The sequence below is a fragment of the Mytilus edulis genome, chromosome 3, assembly GCF_963676685.1.
Source record: "Mytilus edulis chromosome 3, xbMytEdul2.2, whole genome shotgun sequence".
NCBI lineage: Eukaryota > Metazoa > Mollusca > Bivalvia > Mytilida > Mytilidae > Mytilus > Mytilus edulis.
In genome coordinates this window covers 38,549,902-38,571,595 of record NC_092346.1, presented here as the reverse complement: position 1 = coordinate 38,571,595, position 21,694 = coordinate 38,549,902, and the positions used below count along the sequence as shown (strand labels likewise).

The 21,694-nt window shown below is 33.1% G+C and overlaps 1 protein-coding gene across 1 annotated transcript; it reads right to left on the bottom strand.

Moving 5' to 3' along the window:
- Positions 1–5,206: 5,206 nt before the first annotated feature.
- Positions 5,207–18,208, bottom strand: LOC139516410 (uncharacterized). The gene is made up of 2 exons (XM_071306487.1): positions 18,153–18,208; positions 5,207–7,221 (listed from the first exon to the last, which is right to left on the bottom strand). Exon 2 carries the CDS (start codon positions 7,216–7,218, stop codon positions 5,557–5,559), a length of 1,662 nt encoding a protein of 553 aa, XP_071162588.1. The 5' UTR covers positions 7,219–7,221; positions 18,153–18,208; the 3' UTR covers positions 5,207–5,556.
- Between the last annotated feature and the right edge of the window lie 3,486 nt (positions 18,209–21,694).

Here is a 21,694-nt window from a genome sequence, read left to right as displayed (position 1 = left end):
GATGATGATGATGATGATGATGATGATGATGATGATGATGATGATGATGATGATGATGATGATGATGATGATGATGATGATGATGATGATGATGATGATGATGATGATGATGATGATGATGATGATGATGATGATGATGATGATGATGATGATGATGATGATGATGATGATGATGATGATGATGATGATGATGATGATGATGATGATGATGATGATGATGATGATGATGATGATGATGATGATGATGATGAAAGTAACAAGTCGTGTGTCAGCGTCATGTTTATGAGAAAAAAATAGTACCAAAGTTCAAGGCCATCGTTGTATGGAAACAAAATGAAGTCATATATGAACAAAATGTCTTCTATAAGAAACAACGTCAATTTAACGTTAACAAATAACGTTGTTTTTATAAAAACTGGTATTTTATACAGGCTACATATATACTGAATGAAAAAATGTCCTCTGCTTCATAAATATACTTTTCATTTCTGAATATAACCCAAAATTAACCGTTATTTGAAAATATATAATTGTTGACCTTTGACCTCAATTATGTAAAATTCCGACCATTTCTCATGATTACATCATCATTAATCTGAAAGTTTACAATTTTTTCTTTTCAGTGATATATAATTCAGCCGTGTGTTTGGTGGGTGCATTAAATAATTTTTTTTTTTGATTCTACCGCTGGTCTATTAGACTTCAGGCATCATATCCACATTTATATTAAGGACAAAACAAGCAATGATTATTTTTTTTTTAAGGAAAAATTTATTGTTATAAAATATTATTATTATATTCTCCCGGGCGCTTTTTCCTTTCCCCGGGCGCTTTTTCTTTTCCCGGGCGCTCTCTGGCGCTTCCGGGCGCTTTTTAGTAGGACCGGACCAGATCGACTCGATCGTATAGGGGTCGTAGGGATAGTCGGGAATTGGTCGGGTATGTACAATTTCAGTATAAAAACGGCTGATTTTTTTTATATCAACCGCTGCTGTGGAGGAGGCAGTAAGTGTTACCCTTACCGTCCGTAAGTACGTATTAATACGTCCCAACAATTAGTTTCCGTTCTCTAATTTTATTTTGCCTCAACCAAATTTGATGAAACGTATACACAATGCTTAATACCATATTAAAACACAGATCAAGGGCGAATTTGGACGGCGTCACTTTAACTGTACCCAGGGTAATCATGACTATTGATAACGTTATATGCAAGCTTGGGTATTATCTGTGTCCCATGGATCATACATTTTCCGTTCATTTGGTTAGATTCAGTAGTTCATAGAAGGTCTGAGCAAAATTATATATTTTAAATATCTACTTCGAAATAAAGCAGTTGGGTTATTTGGCAAGGTCAGATAGTTTTGCGCCGAGTACAATAAAAAATGATATTTTTCTGACATTGACCTAATATTGTTTTTATACTGCAACTTAAATAAATACAGTCAGGATCCTACTTCGTCAAAATTATCCCCCCATTACGCCAGTTCATTTTCACAATCGTAGAAATGGAAGCCATTGTAGGGATGACGCGCTACCAATTTTGCTCTTGGAAACATTACAGTACACATTTATCGCCTTCTCTAACAAAGAGCTTCGATTCTTTTGTTCTATTTCAACCGGGTTTCCGACTGAAATAAATTCATAGCTATTTAAATTGAAAGACACATTTCAAACTTATTTTCATCCCTTAATGAACCCCTTACTGTTAGAAAAGTGTTCCATGATGAAATTGACATTGCACAAAATGTAGCTGTTACTATATTCAGGAAATGAACACAACTAGTTGCAGTATAAATACTGAACTCCGAGGAAAATTCAAAACGGAAAGTCCCTAATCAAATGGCAAAATCAAAAGTATGAGAGACTTGCAGGAGCTGAACAAAAAGGACCACAATAGTTATAAAAACCTCATGAAAGAAAAGTAGGGCGCTAATTTGTTATGGGAGTTTTACTGCTCTTTTCTTCAAAATGAAATTTGTCACTGGATTAGTACTGATGTTAGATAGCAATATACTTAAATTTTACAAACCTTTTTTCTTGCTTTCTTACAAATTAAGCATACTGTTTGTGTCATAAATAAAAATCATTTGTCTTTCGTCTATTTGGTTTATAAAATTTCGTCAAAAATGAAAAACTAGAGGCTCTCAAGGGTCTATGTGCATATTAATTAATTAATCAATTCATAACAAAATTGTGTTTTGATGATGGTGATGTGTTTATAGATCTTACTTTACCGAACATTCTTGTTACTACAATTATCTCTATCTATAATGAACTTGGCCTAGTAATTACAGTGGAAAATATTTTCTAAAAATCTACAAAAATTTATGAAAAATGTAAAAAATTTACTATAAAGAGCAATAACTCCTAAAGGGGTCAACTAACCATATCGGTCGTGTTGACTTATTTGTAAATCTTACTTTGCTGAACATTATTGCTGTTCACTGTTTATCTCTATCTATAATATTATTCAAGATTATAACCAAAAAAAATGTTCATAATTCAGAGGCAGCAACCCAACAACTGGTTGTTCGATTCATCTCAAATTTTCAGGGCAAATAGATCTTGACCCGATAAACAATTGAACCCCATTTCAGATTTTCTCTAAATGCTTTAATTTTTTAGTTATAAGTCAAAAACTGCAATTTACCCCTATGATCTATTTCTAGCCATGGTGGCCATCTTGGTTGGTTGAGCGGGTCACCGGACACAATTTTTAAACTAAATACCCCAATGATGATTGTGGCCAAGTTTGGTTTAATTTGGCCCAGTAGTTTCAGAAGAGAAGATTTTTGTAAAAGATTACTAAGATTTACGAAAAATGGTTAAAAATTGACTATAAAGGGCAATAACTCCTACAGGGGTCAACTGACAATTTCAATCGTGTTGACTTATTTGTAAATCTTACTTTGCTGAACATAATGACTGTTCATTGTTTATCTCTATCTATAATATTATTCAAGATAATAACCAAAAACAGCAAAATTTCCTTAAAATTACCAATTCAGGGGCAGCAACCCAACAATGGGTTGACCGATTCATCTGAAATTTTCAGGGCAGATAGATCTTGACCTGACAAACAATTTAACCCCCATGTCAGATTTGCTTTAAATGCTTTTGTTTCTGAGTTATAAGCCAAATACTGCATTTTACCCCTATGTTCTATTTTTAGCCATGGCGGCCATCTTGGTTGGTTGACCGGGTCACCGGACACAATTTTTAAACTAGATACCCCAATGATGATTGTGGCCAAGTTTGGTTTAATTTTGCCTAGTAGTTTCAGAGGAGAAGATTTTTGTAAAAGTTAACGACGGACGACGACGACGGACGACGGACGCCGGACGCCAAGTGATGAGAAAAGCTCACTTGGCCCTTTGGGTGACATATCGTTGTTAGTTTCTGTGATATTTGGTGTCCTGTGGAGAGTTGTCTCACTTGAAATTAAACAATATCTTCTTATTTTTGTACTACAAAAAAATCTGGACATACGTAAAATACGAACAGTCAAACATAAATAACCCATTAAGGTGGTATTGGAGTCTAAAATAAAAATGATAGAATTTGTTCATACTTTGCCAAAACGTAGTTTCTATTGGTTTATGATCAGAAATGTAATAAAAATGATAGGTCACCGCGCATTTTCTCAAGCTACAGGTTGTGACAAAATGACACATTTTGTATGGATTATACAGGAAAAAACACCATTTTGTGATTAGAAACTAAACAAAATGATAGAATTGTAAAATAAATTAGGAAAAGATAGCTTTCAGACAATGCTTTACGAATATCAAAAGAAAACATACTAGTAGGGTCACCGTACGTTTTTTCCGGCTAAAATAAAAAAATAGGATAATTCCATGTAGAATCCTTCAGAAAATGCACTGTTTTAGAGTCATCTCCCCTTAAAATTCCAATTTAAAAAACATTTAAAAACAACCAAAAATAATCAACACTTGTGAAAATATTATTATTTATAATTTATATTCCAATAAATTGGTTCTTTTAAATTAAAATTCACATTGAATATCTATTTTCCTGAATAAAATTTTGCTAACTTGATAGAAAATCTTGACCTTAGGTTTTCTGGTTTTTACAATCCAAGATGGCGGAAGACACCCATACCACCTTAAACAGGTAAAAGATAATATTGAAAAATCCTCAGGGTTCAAAATGTAGAATCTACTTCCCTTTCGAAACACCTTCGTCCAATCTTAATTCATAAAACGGGAGCGATGAGAGATTGGTTTTCAATTAGATAGACCTTCATCCGAGGTTTTATTGGGTTTCGTGTTGCTAAATTTTTAGTTTTCTAAGTTGTGTTATGTAGACTAATGTCTGTCTTTTCGTCGGCTTCCGATTTTCGCTATGGTTGTATCGGTTTGTTTTCGACCATTGGGTTTCATTGTTCCTTTGGTATCTTTTGTTTATCTTTTAAAATGTTACACCTCCTTGCAAACGTACAGACGCGTACTGTACATGGATGAATTTGTGTACAGTAAAAGATAAGAATAGTGGTGACAATATATTTTTGCAGAAACAAAGTTATGAGAGTTAATCAGAGCTGCAAACATTTTTAGAGAATCGTGTAGCAGTCATGTATACTCGTGTATGGCCGAGTAGAGATCGAAAAGTGATCGAATGTGGTCGCGTAGACATCGGGTATTAGTCGAGTTGGTCTGGGATGAAAAAAATATAGAAGTCGCATTGATCATGAAGCGATCGGGCATTGGTCGAGTTAATCTGGATCAAATATCGAACAGGTTGGCGTTGATCGGAAATGGTCAAATATTAGTCGAGCAAAGATCGAAATGATCGAGTACTGATCGGTAAACTATTTGTATTCCGACCGAATTCGATCTCTACACGATCCTTTCCCGATCAATTCGACCGCTACTCGGCGAATTCTCGATATCTTCTCGAGTGACTGGCTTCTCGATCCTTACTCAAATGTGTTTGACATGTCATGAGTTCCACATAAGACAGCTGTGGCGTTCCATAAGAAAACCACGTTCGTCACGACGTTATTGTGAATTCATACCTCACGCACTGCCAAACGGTCGATTTATTTCAACAGAGGTTTACTGCTTAAACTAAACGGGAGATGTCGAGGGGATCATATAACTAACTATACATCACGCAAAGAATAAAGAGCGTTTCAAAGAAACCACAGAAAGTAAAGTACAGAACAGAAATACACAACCACACTTATTTAAGATAAAATAACAGAATGTTAACACAGAGCCACATTACATAAACAATAAAACTTCATAACTAAATGGCAGAATGAAAGAACGCAAATATGATTTTACAAAACTTTAATGTTAAACTACAAAATTCAAAGTATGTATACGACGTCTCAACATTGTCGATCCAGAAAAATGAATGTTCGTATTATTTATCTCTGTCGAAAGTCATGGGAGGGAAGAGCTAGGCGATAATCTAATAATGTTTAGGCTGCAACTCTCTCCAGAAGCCTGAATTTTAAGCAGTATTAAAAGTTTATTTTCATTTTTTGACTGAAAACAAACAGGAAGTTTTGATCTGTCATCATTCTCAATGAATTGTACTGCAGCAGTTATATATGGCAACACCGTATGTCACATCAGACAGAAAGAGCTTTGAAGAAGAATTGTCAAAACACATAAAACAAGGTTTCGATATTTCTACTTCCGGAATAACAGTTAGCATATCTGGAAATTCGTCTTTCAAGTCTAATTGGTAAAGTCCTTTGGAATTTTCGAGAAAAAAATAAATAATACCATATTTGTCTAATGTGAAACTATGACGAAGAAATTGATCGCATATATATATCAACTTGATAACTTCTTCTTTGTTCATACAGTACAACGAACTGCCAGTAATATAATATATGTCTTCATTGCTACCAAATTTGACAAATGTCGGGGAAGTACCCTTACCATCAACGCTTCGAACGACAAGACCTTCATCATCGATGTATTTGACTTCATCCCCTGATCCAACTATTATATCATTATTCTTGGCATCGATTCCGTATACCGGATATGTCACTTGTATTAAATGTTCGGTTTTCATCGTTTTTGTATTTATTTTCTGCAATGCGTATTTCTTTTTGTTTTGGAGAGTAACAATTGCTAGGTCACTTGCTGGTAAAATAGCAATATCTTGCGGATCGCCCTTTAATTTAATGTTCCCAAGATATTTTCCATCGAATGAATACAAGAGTGCCTTATTCGCTTCTATATAATTATGTTGGTAACAAATAACTTTTTTGTCATCAGTGACTGCAATGCCATTTATTTCATTGCCTTTGATATCAAACTTATTTCTGAATTGAAATGAATCAATGCGATATTGAGCTGTTGCGGTTACTGGAGCTTGGCAGTCTTTATAAGCATCAAAACTACATATTGCAGGACTGTCCTCAATACTAATAGTTCCAAAAGACTCAGTTGACGACAACAATGCAGGAAACTCATCGAATGAAATTGAAAAGTGATTCATTCGGGCCGAAAGGTTCGGTATTTGCTCATTTGACTGTTGGGTATAATGTGAAAAAGTATTGCAGAGAAGAAATATTTGCTTATCGGTTCCATGTTTTTTCATGAAATCAATTTCACTTAAATAATCTTGGGCCTCTTTTGCTCCAGCACAAATTGAATCTTTTTCGATATCTAACTTTTCAAAAATTTCGTGTGCAGTGCTTACGATACAAGATAGTGTAGCTGTCTCCAATCGGGTAACCTTTCCTATCAAATCTAATTTCATAGTTTTAACTTTTTCTTTAATATCTGTAACCTTAACTTTGACTTCATTTTCGTTTTCTCTATTCCTTTGCAATATTTCTAAATAGCTTTCATGAATATGGTGAATTTCTTCTTCGCACTTTAAGAAAGCCTCAGACTGTTTCACATTTTTGGCCGCGGCATCAATTGTCATAACTTTCTCGCAAGTCCAATGAGCTTCTGTCAAACATTCTCTGCAACACAGACCAGCATGTTCGCTACAGAAATATTGATATTCTTGCGAGGGATGGATTTCGCAATGATCTTTAATTAGAATAGAAGTTGGTTTCTCCAAAGAAACATCCAGTAACTGGTGACTTTTAGTTGCCTTGAGCGATCGATGATGGTTTGAACATTCTAAACATAGGTTTTCGTTGCATTCAATACATATGTTTACTGCCTCGACATCTTTATCAGACACTCCACAAGGATTACAACGCTTTGACGCCATGTCCTATAAAAGAAGATTTATATAAAACATTCATGTAATATAATCTATGATGTAAATAAAGTATGAACATTGTAAAGATTTACATAAAAGAGGGACGAAAGATATCAGAGGGACAGTCAAACTCACAAATCGAAAATAAAACTGACAACGCCATGGCTGAGAATGAAAAAGACAACAAACAGTAGTACACATGAAACAACATATAAAACTAAAGAATAAGCAACACGAACCCACCAAAAACTAGGTTATGTATTTACTGAATTGTGTAGTAATTACGTGTAATTCCTAATTTCACCTACATGTATTTACTGAAAATTATATAAAACCTATTTACTGCAACATATATAAAACCTATTTACTGTAACATATATAAAACCTATTTATTGTAACATAATTATATAAAACCTATTTACTGTAACATATATAAAACCTATTTGACAGTTTTATTCCAAATGATGTTTTTTTTTGACAAAAAGGAAACAAGAACAATGGCGATCGATTCTTTTTGTTACATCGGCATAACACTAACTTCAAAATAAAAGATATTTCAAAATACATGCATAGAAAAATTAAGACCGCATTTTATCATTAATAAATATGTTTCAATAATTTTTAAAAGGTTTACTCCAATGTTTAGTTCTAAAAAAGATTTGAAATACTTTAAGCTGGTCAACAGAGTAGTAATAAGTCTAAGCTAGTAAACAGCGTTTGCTAATAGCAATCATAGAATCGATTCCGGTTTTAATGATTCCTTAGAGGCAGAACAAGTTCCATGTCCAGCTTCAGCTTCAGCTTCAGCAAGGGACAATCAAATGAACAAATTATAACATTTTTGGAATTGGCTATGCATTTATATTAGTACTTCCTTTTTTCAAAGTCTACACGAATACAGTATATAATAGCAATGCTCATGTCATTCTCATTGTGGAATAAAATTTCTTAAAATAAAGAAAAATCAGAACTTTCCCTTACCCTTTAGTAAGCACTGACAGTAGAGCTCTTTATAGAAACAGTTAAATTCACAGAAAAATTGAAATCGAAGAGATCAATTATGTCAAACATGTTCATACTAAACTGACTTTGACATACTACTAATCAATTTAGTAATTACGTGTATTTACTGATGGTTTCAGTGATAACTGGTATTTACTGATTTTGTTTGTCATTTTTACAGTACTAACTTGATATTTTGTATTAAATTTGAGACATAATTCAAGGTAGCAAATAATAAAGTAACGGGGTAGGGATTATAGGGATTACTCAAATGTAAAGGAATCAAAGAATGTATGTTCTATAGTTTTTTTTGTGAATTGAAACAGGAAAATGGTTGTTTTATAATTTTTGAAACGTGCTAAAAACATTTTAAACATGCAAGACAATGATATAACCCAAATTTGAGATATGCATTTGTGAGAACTTTTCAGGCAACTTCGCCTGTTCTTTTTGATGATAGACATTTTATTATGCAAAATTTTGTTAAAATTTTCTTGATTATTCATAAGGAAAAATTAAAATCTCTATTAGGCATACTGTGCATATCAATCAGACGAACTTGACATATGCAGTGATTAAATTCATCTGACAAATTATGTTTAACTACGACTTCTTTTGTCAGACTTTGCAATAAAGCTGACATTCTTCATAAATAAAATTATACAAGATGATGGCGTTAAGTGTCTTTTTTAGATGACTTTCTAAAGACCTCAAAACTTAATAGGTATAGGAAGATGTGGTATGAGTGCCAATGAGACAATCCTCCATCCAAATAACAATTTATAAAAGTAAACAATTATAGGTCAAGGTACGCCCTTCAACACTATATACCAAAATTGCATTGTACATATAATCATAAAGCAGTTACCCCACCTTTTTTGTAGCAAATATGAATACCCATTTAGAATTTTACATGCTTACTCGATGTTTAGCGGCTATTGACATATTGATAGTGTCGCATAAGAAGACGAGACCACCTATCCTTACAGAGCATCTAGTCCTGATTTGCAAACAGACAGACACAGATGGACATTATTATTTCTTGGTAGGTTTGGTGGATTTTACAATGTGTTCAATGCTGTATTTTTTTTACATCATTAATCACATATACATTATGGGGTGGGAAAATGGGGGGGGGGGGGGGGTATTCGGCAAACCTAGTTTACCCAAGCACATAACGCAGATGTCTGTTCCAAGTCTAAACTCATAGATCGAAAATAAACTGACAACCCCATGGCTAAAAAAAAATGGTGAAGACTAACAGACATATAATAATACACACGACATAACATAACTAAAGACTAAGCAACACAAACGTTTAACCCCACCTAAAACTGGGGTTGATTTAAGGTGCTCCGGAAGGATAAACAGATACGGCTCCATATACGTACCCGTCGTAATACTCATGTTATTACAGGGCCGGTAAATAGTCTAATTCGATTGTCTCAGTTTTGTAAAAAGGGAACGGGATTGTAGCTACGACAATATATCCAATATCATATGTGAAACGGATATTCCATAACGGTCAGCCAACTCGTGATGGCGTCCGTAAAATTTACGAAGTGACGATTTCAACTTCACCATTTGGAAAAAAGAAAAGGTCACAATTGGGATGTTGAAATTTTTATTTTCAACCGACCCTCATAGTCAATTTCTATCTATAAATCCTAATCAAATAGCACAATCAAAAACTCAAATACATCAAACGAATGTCATATTTACCTTTATATGAATGATCTCATTGTTGATCAAACCAGTAAACCAAATGGTACATCCCTTTTGTTTTACTTTCAATGTTGAAATTCTATCCTTTTTAATAGCTGAATACATATGTAACCCATCTCCAGCGAAACGGTTACATTGGGGTCGAATTATTTGTTTGCAAGTAATAATGTTTCTAAGCTTATTTTGAAAAAATGAACCAAATTTATCTGCAAATTAGGGAAATATAATTTGATTCAACAACAAAGAACAATCATATTTATTTTTTTGTATTACATAGCTAACACCCTTTTATAATACAAGTACACACCTGTGATATCGCGGGTCCGTGACTGAATTAAAGTATATAACTATGCCTAAGCCTTATTTTAGTAATTGGTATTGTCATCTGATAAAGTCATGTCGATTATAAGATACACAGTTTTCTCTGCTTTCAAATCTTTCTGTTTGAACCCGTCGACCTGGAACTTATCAATAATTATTATTGGAAATATTAATTATTTGGAAAACAAAAGGTCTATCCAGGAATGGGGTATTTTTTAATCAACAGCATTGTCCTATATTAGTTATCTTAGAAAGTCTTGCTGATTGCTGAATAAAGCTACAATAGGGAACAATTTGACAATGATTGAATTTAGTAGTGTCAGCCCTTTGATTATGACCCGTGTATATAGCAAAATCCTAAATACACCGTTTGGTGGTGCGCCGGTCAAATGCGGAACGTACAGATAAGGTAATAGCTAACAGGTGAATATACTATTGGTATCTGTATCGGATTAGACCCGGAACTTGTTAATTATTGGCAATATTAATTATGTGGAAAACAAAGGGGTCTGGAGTGGTGTAATTTTTAATCTACACCATTGTCCTATATTAGTTATATATAGAGTTGAATTCTTTGATTTGTCGTTTTTACCCGATGACGGCTGACAAATTGGACCTCGTAATTTTAGTATTATAGATAGCAAAACGGTACATTTTAGAGTTATCACTTTTTGATAATATTCACTGATTTACCCTAATTTTTCATCAGCTGACCATATTACAACATTGTTTTATCAGTTAATAATTACATAAGATGTATGATTCAGTTTACTACTTTATTATGGTTTTCTAACTGCACATCACGTGTTATTCCTTAAGCAATTGCATTACTCAATAAAACTTATCATTCATGATAACACGTGGTCCCACAATAAAGTGCACATGTGAATTTAATAAAACAATCATAAAATTCGTGTTTTCATGATCATAGCTAAAAAAAGTAATTATAAGTATTGAATGCTTCTTTTTGCAACTTCATAGGGTTGTAATAGCGTTGACCGTGCGCACATTTTTAGAAGAGGTCTTAGAATGAAACGCGACAAAATGTACTTCGGTCAACGCTTTTACACCCCAAGAAGTTAAAAAAGAAGCATTCAATTCTTAAGTAAATAGCTGTAAAAAATCATTCAAAACTTAGTTATTACTGGTAATAACTGGGTAGATTCAGGAATTACTTTTATTTACTAAGTGCATCGGGAATTACAGATTATTCCTAAATTTTAGTAATTACATGTAATTCCTAATTTCACTTATTTACTGTAACATATACACTACTAGAACACATCCAATACATCGAGGGCCCGTGATGGAATTGAAGTTTCTATGCCTTATCTTTACCTATATTTTTAGTATTCGTTTTGCCATTTGATTAAGTCATGTTGCTTATAAGGCGAACAGTTTTACTTTCTAACTCTTTCTGTTTGTACCCGTCCAGTTGGGTTTCTCACTACAGTATAGTAGTAGTAATCCATATTGAAGAAGGAGGAATAAAGAAGAACTACAACTGGAAACTACATGTGACGTATTTTATTGGTATCGGTATCGGATTCGACCCGGAACTTGAATTGTTTATTGTTGGAAATGTTAATAATGTGGAAAAAATGGTCTTGAGTGGTGCAATTTTTATTCAACATCATTTAAGAAATAGTTGATGCAAGCTATACTTTATTGTAGTTTTAACATGGGTAGGCAATATATTCGTGATTATTTTTTCCCGAGCGATAGTGAGGGCTAAAATAACACGAATATAATGCCTACCCATGTTAAAACTACAATAAAGTATAGCTTGCATCACTTATTTCGATTCTAATAGGACAATTAAGGTAAATTATATGTCCGATGTGTATTTAGTGTAGAGCAATTGTGTAGGTTCTTCCATGAAACTCCTTTTTTTGTTTGTAAACAAGCAAACGACTGGCAATGTGATTTTTCAGAGGGAGGAGTTTGAACAGCCAGCATGGAAGGTTGTCGTATCTAGGTCAAATATGTCAATTTCGAATTGCAACAAATTACAGTCATAATAAATAAATTAGTAACAACATGTGCATCATTTAAGAGTTTGGAAGTGTTTTCTCGGAACAAGAAAATCTTCATCAAACATAGCTGTGAGAACAGAGCTAGGGAGATACCAACTAGAGATGCATATAAAAACTCAAAGTATACTTTACTTATCAAGATTACTAAATTCTGAAATTAATCCATTATTATACGAATCCTTTTTACTTTCTAAAAGTTTAGATAATTCAGGTTGCTATACCTGGTTTACATATGTTAAAAATATTTTGAAAGAGGTAAATATGGACGCATCCATTCTTGAGGGAAACAAAAGAGAAAATTACTCAAAGTTGTTAAAAAAAACCCTTAAAACATCAATTTTTAAATTTCTACACAAATATATTTGAACAAAAATTTGAAAAAATAGATAAAAAAAGTAAATTGTATTTATATAAAAGTTTACAAAATTTAGAAATGGAAAACTACTTAAACTGTAAATCTTTTGAAAAGAGAAGGAACATAACAAAAATGAGAATTAGCGATCATAATTTAATGATAGAAAAAGGAAGACATTTAAAAATACCTAGAGAAAAAAGACTATGCACATCCTGTAATACAATGGAGGATGAAGCCCATTTTATTTTATACTGCAAAAAAATTGCTAAACTAAGAGATAACTTTATAGGAAATGTAATTAAACATATGCCAGATTTTATGTCCTGGCAAGAAAATGAAAAAATTAAATATCTTCTTTGTCCATCAACCTCAAAAGAAGTAGAAAGCTTAGGGTCCTATTTTAAACAGGCATTAGAACTGAGGACAGGGGACTCTTGATTTATTTATAAAATATATTTATATATCATTTAGATAGATTGTTTTGCTTTTTTGCTTTTTTTTATGTTTTCATGGTTTTGTTTGTTAAATGTATTTTGTGTATGTTTATATTATTTGTCACAAACTTATTGTTCAGAGTTTATATGACAATAAATATTTGAATTGAATTGAATTGAATTTAAATTAATAAAATATATTAAATGCATGCCAATTTGATAAAACTCATTGTTCTGCAGTAGTCAATATACGCAAGTCCAAACAAATTTTATTGGATTTAGAGCATGGTTTTATTAACAAAGCGAAAGAAGCACGTCATATTAGAATATTCACTATTAGTCATTTATGAATTTGAATTCTTTGATTAGACGTTTTACCGTCATTCGAATTTGAAATCGTTATCTAAAGCCCAAGTCCCACTAGACCACGATCGCACCCCGCTCACCGCGATCTAAAATAAATTTAGATCGTGGTGAGGTCGCGGTATGCGGCATGAAAATGTTAATTTTCGTTGCTTTCACGATGCTACTACGTCCTAATTACGCTTTTACAACGATCCCGCTACGATTAAACCACGTTCTCACCGCGCTTATTCTGCGACCTCACTACGCTTATAAAGATCTTTCTACGCTCTTTACGTTCTCACTACGACCATACCACGAGTTATCCGATTGCAACACGATCTTACTGCGATTCTAGCACGTTCTTACCACCATTATACTACGTTCATACCGCGATCTTACTACGTTCTCAGCAATACCGTCAATATCGTGTTTCATATCAATATAGTTCCATTCCTTCTATTTCTGATTAAAACGGAGATTTTTCGGACACAATACAGTGAGTGAGTCATTCCACCAAAATCTAGTAGAACACGTGGGCGTGATGGTAGGGGTTGATGTAGAGGCAGAGGAAGCAAAGTATGAACGCCATACTAAACTCCAAATAGTACACAAGAAACTAAAATTAACAAGAACTATCTTTAAAAAAGATATCCGACGTATTTAAATTTGCGTATATGTTTAAAACTATCATTTCGATAACCTCCAGGAGCACAAAGATACCATTTAAATAACGTTTTCTCTGTTTGTGTTCAGTATTCTCGGTCCTCGTATCTTTCTGTTTACATTCACCAAAACCCCGCGGAAATCTCACATGCGTAGGTGCGTTTTAAAAGTCATGTACGTTCGTATAACAAAGTTTACATTAAAACTTATATAATTGTCCCGAATAAACAGCTGTCACGGATGCAAAGAGCTATTGGAGAAACAATCATTTTAATAAAAATATAAATCTTTGTAAGATCTAGTTCAAATATTTATAGTTTTTCACTTGCTTTCCATCACGATATAATTAACGAGACGTTGTTTTCAAACACAACCACATTACCCACCATGACAGCATTTTGTCCAATCACAGAAAGGATTTTCGAGCATGCGTATTCTGTTGCCATAGTTTAGCGTCTTTAAGTTCAAAGGGCACAAACCGAAACTATACCGACTACGTCGGAAAAATAGGGTGCAAGACTAACAAAGGTCAGAGGCTCCTGACTTGGGACAGGCGCAAAAATAGTGGGGTTAAACATGTTTGTGAGATCTCAACCCTCCCCTATACCTCTAGCCAATGAAGAAAAGTAAACGCATAACAATACGCACATTAAAATTCAGTTCAAGAGAAGTCCGAGTCTGATGTCAGAAGATGTGACTAAAGAAAATAAACAAAATGACAATAATACATAAATAACAACAGACTACTAGCAGTTAACTGACATGCCAGCTCCAGACTTTAATTTAACTGATAATATACACATAAGTAGTATAATACTTGCCATCAAGAGATGTCGGAACGACCAATCAAACCTAAATTACAACCTATTGCTGGTCCATAAAGCTCAAATGACGATATTTTAGTGAACGATAGCAGAGATGACACAGATGTGTCAATATATATAGGAAGATGTGGTATGAGTGCCATTGAGACAACTCTCCATCAACGGAAAAATCTATAAAAGTAAACCAGTATAGGCCAAGGTACGGCCTTCAATACGGAGCCTTGGTTCACACCGAACAGCACGCTATAACGGGCCCCAAAAAATACTAATGTTAAACCATTTAAACGGGAAAAACCAACGGTCTAATCTATATAAAAACGAGAAGCATGGTTGAGCCGTTAGAGCAAATGGATAAATACATTCAGACAAACAAAATCTAGGGATTTTTTTTATATATTTTGTGTGAAAATGACAATAAAAATGATGGTCGTAGTGTGAACGTAGTAATGTCGTGAAAAGAGCGTGATGAGGACGGCAAGGGCGTGCTAGAATCGTACTATGGTCGTGAACAGCGTGGTAAAGTCGTAGTGGAAATGTAGTTGGGTCGCGGTGAGAACGTGATGGTCGTAGTAAGGTCGTGATAACGTCGCTGTGAGATCGTAACGCAATCTCTCCGAATAAATAAATAAAGAATAAATAAATAAATAATCTTTATTTCAAGAGGATGATCCCATTAGTTAAAACTAATCTTCCTGAGAGTCCTCAAAATAATAACAACATATTTATAAGTACATAGAGTATTATAAAGTTATATTATACACAATATACAATTGTATTTAAATAATAATGAAAACGCATATTAATTTGCACAATTGATGAAAAATTTGTAACATTTTGTTTTAAAAGATACAAGTGTTTTACTCATTTTTATTTCATTTGGTAAACTGTTCCATATTTGAGAACCTGAATATGTAAGTGTTTTCTTTAAAAAATTTGTTTTTGGTTTTGGAAGATTTAATAGTTTTTCATCAGCTGAACGTAAGTTATAATTTTGATTATCAGTAAAATGAAAATTTTCTTGTAAATAGTTAGGAACCATACCATTTTTAAATGATTTAAATACATGTCAAGTATTGCCTTTTGGTATTGAATGCGTTTTTCCACATTTAACCAGTGCAAACTATTAAACAATAAACTGGATGATGTCATTATGTCAGCTTCTACTATAACCCTAGCAGATTTCTTTAATAACTTATTAATTTTATTTATTCCACTTTCACAACAGCTTCCCCATATATTGCAACAATAATCAAATAATGGCAAAATATAAGCATTAAAATAGATAATACGTATATGCATAGGTAAATATTTTCTTATCTTTTGTAATAAATTGATTCTGTTTGATATAGTACATGACATTTTATCTACCTGCTGATTCCAATTTAGGTTTTTGTCAATATATAAACCAAGAAGTTTTTCACAATCTACATTTTCTATTTGTTCATTTGAAATATTGATATCTAAACTGTATCCAGTTGAACAAAGCCTTTGTTTTGAAACAATAATCATAGAATAGAATCACGCTTTCGCTACGCTCTCGCTACGATTGTACAGCGACCTTTGCGATCTTACTACGATCTTAGTGCGCTCTCACTACGCTTCTACTACGACCTAATTTCGCCACGACCGCACCACGATTGTTTTGAACATATTCAAAGTTGGCCACGCTCTTCACGATCTTGAAGACCTCACCACGACCGTGGTACGACCTTACTGCGACCTACACGATCGTACCACGATCTTCAAAATTTGCATTTTTTTCACAGATCGTAGTGCGATCGTGGCCTAGTGGGACTGGGGTATAATATTATAGATAATACGATAATTTTTCGAGTCTACCTTGTTTGGTGAAATCGTGACTTTAGATATCTAAACTTAAACTGGGTCAATAACTGCAGTATATGTATAAAGTTATTGGGTAAACACAATAAATTTGATTTTGTATTTACATAGTCTCATGGATAAAATTTATTCATTCAGTGTATATTCACAAGTGTAAATGGGTCTTTTGATATTTTATAGTTTATCTTTCTACGTTGTGATGTTACACTGGGTTTTTTTTTCGGGTACCGTGGTGAAGGTTGGTACTTACAAAACGTTTACATCCGCTGCATTTATTTGCACATGTCCTAAGTCAGGAATCTGATGTTCAGTAGTTGTTTTTTGTTGATGTGGTTCATAAGAGTTTCTTGTGTCTCGTTTTGTATATAGATTAGACCGTTGGTTTTCCCATTTGAATGGTTTTACACTACACATTTTTGGGAATCATTATAGCTTACTGTTTGGTTTGAGCCAAGGCTCCGTGTTGAAGACCGTACTTTGATCTTTAAATGTTTTTTCTTTTACAAATTTTGACTTGGATGGAGAATTTTCTCTTTGGCACTCATGCCACATCTTCTATATCTATATACAATAGTTCTTCAGATAAACATTTACATAATATAGATTTTGAGGATAGGAATATCAATTGGAGTATAAGTTTTAATATCCTATTTCTTGGTTATAAGTTTAATGAATTATTGTCACAATATTTTTTAGGAAAATCTTTCAAAAGACCGCGTCTATCATGGTATCTGTCTTAGCTCTATTGTCAAATAATTGAAATGAAAGGTAGTTTATCATATATCTTTATACAGCCAAATGCTATCTGCTTGGAAAATTTCAATTACAAAACTTTGTAAATGCCAATCCTGTCACATAGATCTGTTAGAATTATTGAAAAAAAATTCAAAGGAGAATATATAAACATTTCTAAATGCGCCAAACGCACATCAGGTCATCTGTTACAAAGTTATGATCTAAAATTAAAAATCTGTCAGATAGGATTGATTTTTTTTTTAAAGTTTTAAAATCGATTTTTGACTGTAATGTTCTATTCTACTTATTATATGATGATCGATCGTCGTCTCTGTCTCTTTAGTATATATTCCTTATTCTGGTGTTACAATTTTGCCATTGCTTGGATTTCAACTGTGTTTGTTAGAGTACCATTTAGGAGTCTTAGTCAACGAAACGCGTGTTAGTGTTCCTAATTTTAATTGTTTTGTTTATGAGGATTTTGCTATGGATGTCATCATACAAAAGATAATCACACGAACTGCCAAAACTAAACAGCCTTTTAGGTAAAAAGAAATCACTCTAAATGAATCTAAACCTGAATTAATAGGTTGAACTTTTTTTTGCTTTATGACCAATTGATAAATTCAACATATCGTCTTATGAGACAGCAAATACGTACCTTAACAATGGCAATCACTTCCTTGTAGTTAGCAATCCGGGTACCTCACCGTCGATAACACACACGAATGACGTATGAAGTTCAATAAATAACGATTAAAAAGCTTACAATAGTTTAGCTAAGATAAGCTCAGTCAGGATTCTACTTCGTCAAAATTATCTCCCCATTACCAGTGTATATAAAGTGCGAATCCAGTCAGTTCATTTTCACTGTTGTATACGAGTATGTTCATTGTAGAATAAAGTATCACGGGAAAACTTTATTTGTTTACGTTTTGAAAATACCAAAATAATTGATTTGAAACTAAATTTTAACATATTTTCATTATGATGTGTCTTTTTAATGTAAAATAACAGTTGATACGGTGCTTTTTGTCCGCGATTTGCTTTTTGTCCGCTTTTGCTTTTTGTCCGATTATTTTGCTTTTTGTCCGATACTTTTGCTTTTTGTCCGTTGCTTTTGACCTAATTTCGCCACGACCGCACCACGATTGTTTTGAACATATTCAAAGTTGGCCACGCTCTTCACGATCTTGAAGACCTCACCACGACCGTGGTACGACCTTACTGCGACCTACACGATCGTACCACGATCTTCAAAATTTGCATTTTTTTCACAGATCGTAGTGCGATCGTGGCCTAGTGGGACTGGGGTATAATATTATTGATAATACGATAATTTTTCGAGTCTACCTTGTTTGGTGAAATCGTGACTTTAGATATCTAAACTTAAACTGGGTCAATAACTGCAGTATATGTATAAAGTTATTATGTAAACACAATAAATTTGATTTTGTATTTACATAGTCTCATGGATAAAATTTATTCATTCAGTGTATATTCACAAGTGTAAATGGGTCTTTTTATATTTTATAGTTTATCTTTCTACGTTGTGATGTTACACTGGTTTTTTTTCGGGTACCGTGGTGAAGGTTGGTACTTACAAAACGTTTACATCCGCTGCATTTATTTGCACATGTCCTAAGTCAGGAATCTGATGTTCAGTAGTTGTTTTTTTGTTGATGTGGTTCATAAGAGTTTCTTGTGTCTCGTTTTGTATATAGATTAGACCGTTGGTTTTCCCATTTGAATGGTTTTACACTACACATTTTTGGGAATCATTATAGCTTACTGTTTGGTTTGAGCCAAGGCTCCGTGTTGAAGACCGTACTTTGATCTTTAAATGTTTTTTCTTTTACAAATTTTGACTTGGATGGAGAATTTTCTCTTTGACACTCATGCCACATCTTCTATATCTATATACAATAGTTCTTCAGATAAACATTTACATAATATAGATTTTGAGGATAGGAATATCAATTGGAGTATAAGTTTTAATATCCTATTTCTTGGTTATAAGTTTAATGAATTATTGTCACAATATTTTTTAGGAAAATCTTTCAAATGACCGCGTCTATCATGGTATCTGTCTTAGCTCTATTGTCAAATAATTGAAATGAAAGGTAGTTTATCATATATCTTTATACAGCCAAATGCTATCTGCTTGGATATTTTCAATTACAAAACTTTGTAAATGTCAACCCTGTCACATAGATCTGTTAGAATTATTGAAAAAAATTCAAAGGAGAATATATAAACCCCCGTCTGAAAACATTTCTTAATGCGCCAAAAGCACATCAGGTCATCTGTTATAAAGTTATGATCTAAAATTAAAAATCGGTCAGATAGGATTGATTTTTTTTTTAAAGTTTTAAAATCGATTTTTGATTGTAATGTTCTATTCTACTTATTATATGATGATCGATCGTCGTCTCTGTCTCTTTAGTATATATTCCTTATTCTGGTGTTACAATTTTGCCATTGCTTGGATTTCAACTGTGTTTATTAGAGTACGATTTAGGAGTCTTAGTCAACGAAACGCGTGTTAGTGTTCCTAATTTTAATTGTTTTGTTTATGAGGATTTTGCTATGAATGTCATCATACAATTATCAAAAGATAATCACACGAACTGCCAAAACTAAACAGCCTTTTAGGTAAAAAGAAATCACTCTAAATGAATCTAAACCTGAATTAATAGGTTGAACTTTTTTTTGCTTTATGACCAATTGATAAATTCAACATATCGTCTTATGAGACAGCAAATACGTACCTTAAACAATGGCAATCACTTCCTTGTAGTTAGCAATCCGGGCAACTCACCGTCGATAACACACACGAATGACGTATGAAGTTCAATAAATAACGATTAAAAAGCTTACAATAGTTTAGCTAATATAAGCTCAGTCGGGATTCTACTTCGTCAAAATTATCTCCCCATTACGCCAGTTCATCTTCACAATCGTAAAAATGGAAGCCACTGTATAGGGATGACGCGCTGCCAATTTTGCTCTTGAAAATCGATAAATTTATCCACATAGCGCTAGCACCATTATGATCATTAAATGTCAGTTGTATTTTAAAAGACAAATGTATCTACTAGCTAATGAGCATCAGTTAATTATATTGTCTGCATTGGGTCAACTTAAAACTATTGTCGGATTGGTTGTCAGGTGGAATTTAAAAACATTCTAATTAATCATTTCGTGGAAGGCAGACTTGATTTTTTTAGTGGTTGAAGACCATAAACAGGGTAGGTGTAGTGTCCAGCTAGGATCGTGGCTTTTCGAGTGATTTGATCGGGGTTTTTCGAGTGTGACCACTTTTTTTTCGAGTGAATATGAACAAAAATGTAAACAAACAGACTTCATCTCTAACAAGACGTGATATAGAAGCTTGACATGTGTTTAAAATACAAAGTTATAGTATGTATGCTAGTATTTGACATAGGCAAATATTACTAACCCGACATTATTTTTCGTTAAAAATGGTTGAAATAAGCTTTAAAATGCTTTAATTCCAAATTACATAATAAAGCCATTTTTATTAATATAACACTGATAATGTTGAAGGAAATGCATACATGAAATCTACATATCCGTAGAAGTACAGACACTTTACAAAAATGCTTGTTTTTGCATTGAAAACGACATCTTGAGACAAAATTCATTTGTTTATGTTCGGGTTTTTTCGAGAGCAGTCCGGGCTTCTTCGAGTGTGTCCAATTTTTTTGACTGATTATACAAATTGCCTATAGTTAAAAATGCTATTTGTCCGTGTATTTACGATGAAAAATAATAAACAATGTTTCAAATTTAGTACTTTCCCAGGCATAAACCAATGCATTCGTCAGTTTGATAATGGTGTTCTAACACTTATATATTATAATCATTCGTTCATTTGTATATATTTTGCTGTTAGTCCGATATTTTATAACTTTCATGTACAGTACATATTCGGGATGTCAACAATATAATGTACGCATAAATAATTTGGATTGAGACGTACATATATATACAGATATTTGTAATCCTGACGAGCTATTCATTTCATGGTTTATTGTGTATAAAATTTAATTCAAATATTTTTGTCAATTGGAATAAAAATCGAGTGGATTAATTGTATCTGTGCTGGTTTTTTTTTTTCATTCATGTTTTTTTTTGTGTTGGGGCGGGGGTCAGGCCTCCATTGGTATAATGTGTTTT